Source organism: Sinocyclocheilus grahami, unplaced genomic scaffold (genome assembly GCF_001515645.1).
Source record: "Sinocyclocheilus grahami isolate Dianchi unplaced genomic scaffold, SAMN03320097.WGS_v1.1 scaffold341.1, whole genome shotgun sequence".
In the NCBI taxonomy this organism is placed as follows: Eukaryota; Metazoa; Chordata; class Actinopteri; order Cypriniformes; family Cyprinidae; genus Sinocyclocheilus; species Sinocyclocheilus grahami.
Window position 1 is genome coordinate 239,509 of NW_015505520.1, and position 9,692 is coordinate 249,200.

The window sequence follows — 9,692 nt, forward strand, 5'->3', positions numbered from 1 at the left end:
TCAAAAAATTCAAAAAGTGGATTTCAAGTGAATTTTCAAGTGAAAATTATAGTTCCCCCTAAAAAAAAAAACAAGAACAAAAAATTAAATGCTTCTAATTTCTACATGTGTGATTATATCAGTTTTAAAATCATGCCTGTGGTTAAAAGTATTAATGCATATAAGCGTTTGTTTTCCCAACTGAAATGCATGTTCTCTCATACTTGACCTGACTTCAATCAATTCATTCCCATCCCATTATAGGTTGCTTGCCTTCTCTTCTCACTGTTTCCGATAATGCAGTGTCTGATAGATCCAGCAGAGTTTGCTAAGAATCAAACAATCTGCCCCTAAACTCTTCATCTGTCAGCGTGACAGCGTGAGTGGGTGAGGTGATCCATAGTTGATGTAAGAGCCTGCAAATTGCTAACTGAAAGACTCTAATTAAGGCAAATCTGCAGAGGAGACTTTATTTTGCCTGGCAGGTTCGTACAGGGTCAGAGTGTGTTGGCTTTGCTTTTATCTATTCTTCTCAATTTATCTAATGTCGTCTCCACTCGCTTCTACTTCATCTGAATTTGAATTTATATGGAGTGCTGTTAAAGTTCAGAATCAGAATTACTCACTTTCATTCTTAAACTGGATCCAAAGCAGGCACTTAGTGAGACATCTACAGAAGTTCATAGCAGTATATCTGCATCAAAACTCTGGTGATGTTCTGTATTCAAAGTTCTATAATGAAAGAGAACAAATCTTTTTCATATTTATAAATCTTCTACAATCAAATGTATACTATATAAGTAACATTTCAGTTTGGAAAACCGTCCTTCGGATGAGATGTTAAACCGAGGTCCTGATTCTCTGTAGTCATTAAAAATCCCAGGATGTCCTTCGAAAAAGAGTAGGGGTATAACCCCGGCATCCTGGCCAAGTCCATACCTAAACTGAAAAACTACCTTACTAAAAATTAATAAGCAGCAAAGTAATAGTTTATTGAGGCAAAATTATAGTTAATTGTTAGTTAATAGTGAGAATTGGTCGCTAGACTAAAGTGTGACCATTGTTTTTTGTAAATAAAATAAGATAAAAATAAAATAAAATAAAAATAAAAATCATAAATGTTTATTTGGCACTTAAAATAAATAAGTTTACACTGAATGACTAAACTTGCTAAAGCTAAAAATTTTAATAAAAATAAATTAATGCAACATAAATTAACTGAAAAATAAAAAATTGATAAAACTGACAAAAGCACATCAAAAATCAATAAAAAATAAAAAGCTAATTGAAATACTAGTAAATACTAATATTATATAAATAATACAAAAATAACAATGCTCAGTTAAATGTGGATAAAATGGGAGGAAAATTTCAAGAAATATTGAAACTAAATAATTATACATAATATTAACAGAATAAAGTTAAAGGAATGTGTATATAGAATTTTGAAGATTACAGACATATCTGCTGATAAAATATTTAAGCAATTATTGCTAGAAATTGCAACTTATGTTTTAACTTTGCATCTGTTGTGATGATCTGGACATTTTTCTTCTGTATGAATATGTATAAGTAGTCTGCAACTACTTTGTTTCATTGTGTTGTATACATTTATAAATATCTGCCTAATTTATTAGCTAGTGTGTCCTATATAAAGTTGCCCTGCTTCAGCTCATTCTTCTTGATGTCAAGTTAACTTTAATGTTGTTAAGATATATATATCTGTGCAAGAACTGTGACAGGAAGCGTCACTCTGACTGAGAACAGGAAGCAACATCTCTGGTCCTTTTCAGATGCTAATAATTGGTTCCCTCAAGATATTACACACCATTTTGTTGTTTCTCTCACAAATTTGCCTTACACAAGCTCCATAAATAATTCAAGTTGCATTTGGTTAATGAGTCTTATTCTGCTAAATGAAACTCGGCCAAAATTCTCAATAGCGCTGCCTAATTACCATATTCACAACCTAAAATAATAGAACTAATTAGGTCTTATCAAAGACCTAAAAGATAGCACCAGGCAAGATTTTTGTCATTTGTGACTGCATTTATGTATCTTCTGATTTCAAATTAAATCAACACAGACTGGTTCAAAAACATGAGATGGACAAGCTTATTTTTTGTTTCAGGCAGCTCCTGATACTCACTGAAAATACAGCATTATTGTGTAGACATCATGTGTTTGTAAGCTGTACACACCATTTATTTGTAGCGACAGTGCTGTCTAAGGCAGTTTTTGTTTTGCTGCTGTGTAAAGGGCATAATCCTCTTCTGTGTGATCTGTCACTGATATGTATTTATGTTTCTCTATAAATCCAAAGCTATTGGGAGGAGCGGGATCAGCCAGGCTTTGAGAACAAATAAAGTCTGACTGCCTTTTGAAACACACACACATATATGTGACCCTGGACCACAGAACCACTCATAAGGGTACATTTTTTGAACTTGAGATTTATACATCATCCGAAAGCTGAATAATTAAGCTTTCCATTGATGTATGGACACTATTTGGCCGAGATACAGCTATCTGAAAATCTGGAATCTGACGGTGCAAAAAAAAAAAATCAAAATACTGAGAAAATCGCCTTTAAAATTGTCCAAATTAAGTTCTTAGCAATGCATATTACTAATCAAAAATTAAGTTTTGATATATTTACAGTAGGAAATTTACAAAATATCTTCATGGAACATGATCTTTACTTAATATCCTAATGATTTTTTGGCATAAAAGAAAAATGATCAAATTGACCCATACAATGTTTTTTTTGGCTATTGCTAAAAATATACCCAAGCGACTTAAGACTGGTTTTGTGGTCCAGGGTCACATATATCACACATGCATGTACTCAAATGTGTATTCATGATTGAATTTCTAGAATTTCATCCATGGCTGTGGGCCAACATCGTCCTGACACATTAACATTCAGATACAGAGTGACTCACTCGTTTACTGCTCCATTAGTGATGAGATAAGGAGATAGACAGGTGGAATGAGGAGAAAATGAAATTCATCAAAGAAAACAAGATCACTTAGAGAAGTGGTGAAGGATTCGAATTAACCGCAGTGAAAGAGTTACAGCCAAATTGCCTAAAGCAGTCAGCCATTTTGCTGCAGTGTGCTGAAAAGATTTACAAAAATGTTACATAAGAATATGAACTTTTTTACTTTGATAATGTGAGTACTGAGGGCAGAGACTTGTGACTCTCGTAATTATTTTACTGTTTTATATTTGTACGCATTTCAATAAATGATCAAAAGAAAGGAAAAGCTTCCACTCTAATGTGATTGCTGGTGGTGGAAACCCCTGATAACTGAGACAGATTGCCATTTTCAAAAGAAACAAACTGAGGCCAATATTTATCTGTCTCCGGCTTCCTTCTCTTGGGCTTTATCTTTTAATTGCTTCTAGTCTCAAGTAAAGAAATACAAATTCAGTTTGGGTAATCAGAAAAAACCTTGGCAAGATTTAATCACTCAAGAAAAGCAGAAAAAAACTGAAGGACTGTTGCTCATATAATAAAGCATTTCTGCTGACATTTTAAAGGGTAGAGGAATCCCTCCATAAATCTCTCTCTTTCGTAGACAAACGCACACAATTATACACACACAGCCATTTAAATCTCCATCTGTGTGACAAATGGGTGACTAGTTTGATCCAGAAAGAAATTAAAAGCCTATGGTTTTAGCAGTTCTCTGATTTAAAATGTCAAGCTTATATTCATAGTTCCAGTAAATACAGTAACAAGAAATTATTAGCTATTTTGCTGCACAAAAGATCACATAACAGAATATTTAATTTTGTGGGAGGTAAAAGTATATGCTGCCACTGCTAACTTGCATTAACAATCAGTTTCAACGTAGCTTCCCCAACACCAAAAAAAAATCAATGCTTAATTGTACCAAAGGGACAAATAAAACACAAGAAAGGTAAAAACTCTGTTTATACTGTAAATAAATTAATAAATTAAATAAAACAATTAATTAATGTATTCACATTTTACATATAATAATAAATGTATTAATATATAAAAATTCTAATATTAAACATTTTTTAAAAATATTGCATAACATTGAACTATATTATGTAAAAAAAAAAACAGGCTAAAAACCAGTTTGCAGAAATTATCTTTTTATTGGTATTTCGTTATAAAAAATGTTGACTATAATGATATGCTGAATATATACTAAATGCTCCTTAACATATTTGAACAAACAAAATATTGAATATGAATTAATGTTTACTAGATCAGAGACAGTATTCTACACGCCAACATTTAATAGCCTTTTTTTTTTTTTTGTAATGAAACACCAATAAAAAGATCATTTTTGCCAAATGGTTTTTAACAACAAGACCAAGGAGGGCAATAATACCTGGAATATGTTAACATTCATATTCATATCGATGGATGGCACAGATCCGTTCCAGGCATACATGATTTGTAATTTTAGTTTATTTAGGCATTAGGTTTTATTCATGAATCACAAGCAAAATAAATTGCTATGTAAAGCCATCTGTGTTTAAATTATGATATTCAACTGTCTGACAATGTGACAATTTGAATACAAATGGATGTACATCCAGTTTATACAGAAATTGATTCTGCTTCATGAATAAGGCTTATAATGTTGGACATAAAGTGTGAGGAAACAGAATCAGGAAGCAAATGTGTGTTGTCACTATATGAGAGATCAATAGGTTTGTGCCTCTAGACAAGAGCCTCATACAAAGATACAACAGAGATTAGTGAGTCAATCCCTGCTTGACTCGGATCAGACCTGGAGGGGCGGATAAATTGAAATGGGATCAGTAAAGAATGAGACAGATCAGAGAAAAATAAATGGCTCATGTAAAATTGGCAGATACGAATCTAGTTCTGTCAGGAAATAAATTATGAGTCATCTGTTTCTACCAAATGTGACTATTACATGCTGAAACCACTAGCAGGGCTCTTGAAATCTGTTCATTTACATAGATTATTGCACAAAGGTGGAAATGCTAATTATTATGACTATGTTTTACCTATTTTTTCTATTTTAATTTATTCTCCACAGGTGCCGTGGTCATTGCTTTCGTGGTGTGCTGGCTGCCATATCATGCTCGAAGACTAATGTACTGCTATGTCACTGAATGGACACCGTAAGTTTAGACATAGACATTATTTAGACATAATGACTTATGTCATTTAAAAATTCAAAGACAATCACAACACAATACAATAAAACTGTAAAGCATTCTCTCATATCTTCGATTTGCATTCTCTTTTTGGACAGCTTATAAATGCACAAGTGTAACTGCAATTCCCGTCCAATATCAAATTCATCTGTTTTTAGAGACAAGGTTGCTGAAGTCCAAGAGCTTCTTATTAATAACATATAAACTAGCTTATAAATAACATATAAAGTAAAAAAAAGAATAGTTATAGCCTGTAGCTAGCTCACTGCACACTATAGCTCCACAAATCAATGCTTTGTTCTGGGCAGCACCTACCAACAGCAGTGCACATAAATTACAATGCATCTGGTGGAGTTAGTGATTTCTGGGAGATTTCTTCAATGATTTAGGGCCGGATTGATAAATCTGTGCCTTATGCTCCAACACGCAGCTTATAATTCATATAGAGCAGCATTACATACATGGTGCAAACTAATCCGAACAGCTTGTACATGCGATTTTTATCCGTGGCTGACTGCACACAGGTTTATGCTGCGGTGAGCTTCCTCAAGCATATGCTGATAAATGATGGGACTTTTTTATGATTCAGTGCACATACCACCTCATTGGATGTCAAATGTCGAGAAAAACATGGCATTTAAACCCTTGCTGAAAAAATGCATAAGTTTCGATAATAATTAAAACTAGATTTAGAAATATGAATGGTGCTTGCCTATTCAAAACTAGTTTAGATTAGAAAGCTCAGGCCCCTTCCTTTGTAATTCTACAGGGCTTTAGAATATAATTCTATTGGGTTTTTGGACTGGAGTTTTGTCATTCACAAGGAGAAAAAACGTTTTGTTTAAAAAAGTAATACCCCTCTGCTTGGCAAAACACGCAATTTAGTTATTAAACCAAAGATTTGAGGTAACTTATAGGGCAAAATGTAATACTGTCAGGGTGTTTGTTCAAATCCTTAACCCTAAATATGAACAGTAACAATAGTAATGCTTGTCCACACAATGAAATGATAGGTATAAGATCTGTACATTTTGGCTGCAGTATTGATTGCAAAGGGTCGCTCGCGGAAAGCGCTTAATAAACAGTGTCTCTTTCGTGGCTTGGTATGCTTTCAACTCATTTTTTTAGTCTCAAGCAAGACAACATTCATGTTACATGATTTGACTGATTTTTACGTAGAAAGGGTGACAGCGCACCACATTAAAAGAAATGATCATTCATGTTTTCATAACCGCTGGCCAAATTAAAAACGAAACTAAAATTAAATAATATTTGAGAGCAAGGGGGCCGCCTGGTGTTTCGGGGGCCCTACGCAGCTTGCACATAGGGAGGATCGGCTCTGAATACGAGCCTCCTAATGTCAGTCTACCAGTTTCTTTTTATTTATTTAAGGTCTTTTCATTTATAAGAAAAGTATGAGAGGAGGGCATGTGAGTCTTGCACACATACATTTCAATATGACAAACTAAACTGCTACAGAATCACTCTGGTTGCTGTATAATATTCTCAATCTCATATACAGCCAGCCAGCCACTGAATTCATTCATCATTCATTAAAATCACAGCAAAGGGAAAGATCTCTTTGTCAGATTTATGATACTACCCAGTCTAAATGCTGTTTTTTCACATGCAGGGCTCATCATCAGTGTTGCCTTAGGGAAATCAAAAGCTTCACCCTGATGACCAACTAATTATTATATTTAAAGATACATTGCATATGAATTATTATACTCATTATTTATACTTTCAAGATCTTCAAGCTGAAAGAATAGTCTTCAGATTTTAAATACTTTCAAGAAATGTCTCGTGAAGACTGAAATTATGATAAAAGCATATTATATTTTAAATAAAATACAAGTGTTAGATGCATATATGGAGGGCTAAAGGGCAGACATCAGTCTCATAAGTCATCAGAGCCAAACTCATTTTGCTGATGATTTATTCCATTTGTCTCCTAAGCCGATGGCTGTCTGATGTGTTTTTTTTTTTTGTGTCTGTGTGTTACTTTATTTAAAGGGAAAAAGGATTGGTTGAATGAAGATCATCGTCATCGGGCCCTATTTTAACGATCTAAGTGCATGGTCTAAAGCGCACGGCGCAGGTGCACTTAGGGCGTGTCTGAATCCACTTTTGCTAGTTTAAGGACGGGAAAAACGGTTGGCGCGTCCGGCACATGGTCTAAAGTGGTTGTCCCTATTCTCTTAATGAGTAATGGGTGTGTTTTGGGCATAACGTGCAATAAACCAATCAGAGTCTCATCTCCCATTCCCTTTAAGAGGAAGCTCCGCTGCCACGCCACTGGTTAGTTTTTAAAGCCCTGCACGAACCAATGGCCGTGCAGTTTCACTGCGTGAATGAAATAGGCTTCAGTTTAGGAGAAAAATAGCTTTTTTCCCATATTCGTCTAGCAGAATGAAGTACGAGTGAAGTATCGAAAGGGAACTACTGTGCCACTATGATAACTGCGTCAAGCTGAAACTAGCAAAAAACACTTGCGTCGCGCTTGGCACCGCGTTGCGCTGGCTGTATTATAGAGCCCATCATGTTTGATTATACCCACAGAAGGTGACATAAAAAAGGCCCTATTTTTATCAGCAATTAAACTCAATTTACTCACCTTCATAATGGTAACTCTTTTCTGTGTTGTTGCTATAAATGGGAACTGAAGCTTTCAAATTAAAAAAAAGAGAGAAATTGTAACATAATTTTAATATTTATGGGTTAACCATTACCTTTACATTGCTTTACAATAATATGTTGATTTGGTAACACATTTTATTCACACAATTCTGATTAAACAGCTACCAGTAAAAATATTTTATATGCATGCTGCACCAACAAACTTTATTTTTTTTTCTCTTCCACAGAGCTCTCTTCGATTTCTACCACTACTTCTACATGGTCACCAATGTGCTCTTTTATGTCAGCTCGGCCATCAACCCCATCCTCTACAACCTCGTCTCGGCCAATTACCGGCAAATGTTTTTTTCCACGCTTCGCTGCCTAATCCTGCCATGCCGCCATAAGAAACAGAAGCGCGTTCTCACCAGACACTCTATCAGCATCTGCAGCAACCAGACCTTCTCCACCAATGTCATCAAAGAAACCATTTACTGAATGCTGTCAAGATTCAGACATTCCATTCCTCTATTTCACTCAGTCAAGGAGAGACTGCTGAAGCGAAGAATGTTTTCATATTGAGTTATTATTACAAGAATTCATAATATCCATGCTACTGAATCACCGTATGGAGCTTTTAAACTGGCACCAGAGACGCATACATTGTTTAGAGGAGGAGATGTAGCACAAAATACACACAAAAAACAAAGAACAATGTGCCGAAACAGTGTAAATACAAAAAAGCTATTGTGTATCCAGATGTTCATTGTTTCTCATTCAAAGTATAAAATGTATATCTATGTTGTGCAGCTAAAAGAGTGAAAAGAGAAAAAAATATTATGAAGGGAACAGACTGCAGACAGTCGCTGTTGTGTACACAGTCTTTATATCCAGTTTATGTCATTTACCAACACTGGAATAACTGTGAACACAAGGACATACACCATTTCATATTTTATTTCATTCACTGGCACACAACAGGGGCTTTCAGAGAGGAGTCTGCTGCATTATCAAAGAAGTGACTTTTGCTCGCAACACACCGAGACATTGTCGCCATTCCATTGCCTTAGCAACAGTCTATGTGCAAAAAGGCAGCGCTCTTGTGTGCAAACTGGAGAAGAATGCAGGATGACGAAAAAGAAATGATTCTCTCATTCTAAAGTAGCTTCATTTGAACACTGCCTTGTTCTGCAATTTGCAGAGAGAGGAGAGTCTTCAGATTGCAATGATAGAATTTCCAACAGGCTCACTTGAAAAATGTGCCTCTACAATTACAATTTTTGGCTAAACCAAGTAAAAATAATTTTATAATAGGTATATAGTAAACCACTATAGGTGTTACATTATTTTTAAACGTAATACAGCATTAACCATTTAGCACCACTCACCAGCACATTTCATTTCTATTGCTTGCCAAATTCAGGTTAGAGAAAGGAAAAATTTAAATAGCATCATATGACCCATTTAATAGGTGAGACAGCTCGTCAAAAGGGAAGAATTCATAAAGACTGATCAGTAATTTCAGTAGCGACAAGGTTTTGAGTCAAATGAGTAAACTGTTGTTTTTCTCTTGCAGATTTTGCATGTTGGTTTCAAACACCTGTCAGAAATTGGAAAGTTTTTCTAAACTCTCTCACAATTTAAACACAATAAAACCAATGACGTATTACAGTTTTTCTCGATTGCTAACACACTTTTGGGCACTTTTGGGCCCAATTTTCCAAACCATTCATACAGTTCTCGAAACAAAGACACGTTTCTCAAAACTTTGAACACATTTCACCTGTTTGCACACATATTCCAATTTGCTCAGTGTTTCCTGCAAAACTCTACGCAAAAACGCTATCATTTTGCACAGGTTTAACCATGTTCTCATTCAAAAAACACAAACACACAATTAAATTGTATATTTCATTAT

The 9,692-nt window shown here is 34.8% G+C and overlaps 1 protein-coding gene across 1 annotated transcript in view; it reads left to right on the forward strand.

Annotated features, from left to right (window-relative positions):
• The window catches only part of LOC107603109 (neurotensin receptor type 1-like), a 31,444-nt gene extending 23,172 nt beyond the window's left edge, over positions 1-8,272 (forward strand). Inside the window, exons 3-4 of the mRNA XM_016295824.1 lie at positions 5,035-5,119; positions 8,023-8,272. Of these exons, the coding sequence (XP_016151310.1) occupies positions 5,035-5,119; positions 8,023-8,272 (335 nt within the window). The remainder of the gene's footprint in view (positions 1-5,034; positions 5,120-8,022) is intronic.
• The last annotated feature ends 1,420 nt before the right edge of the window (positions 8,273-9,692 follow it).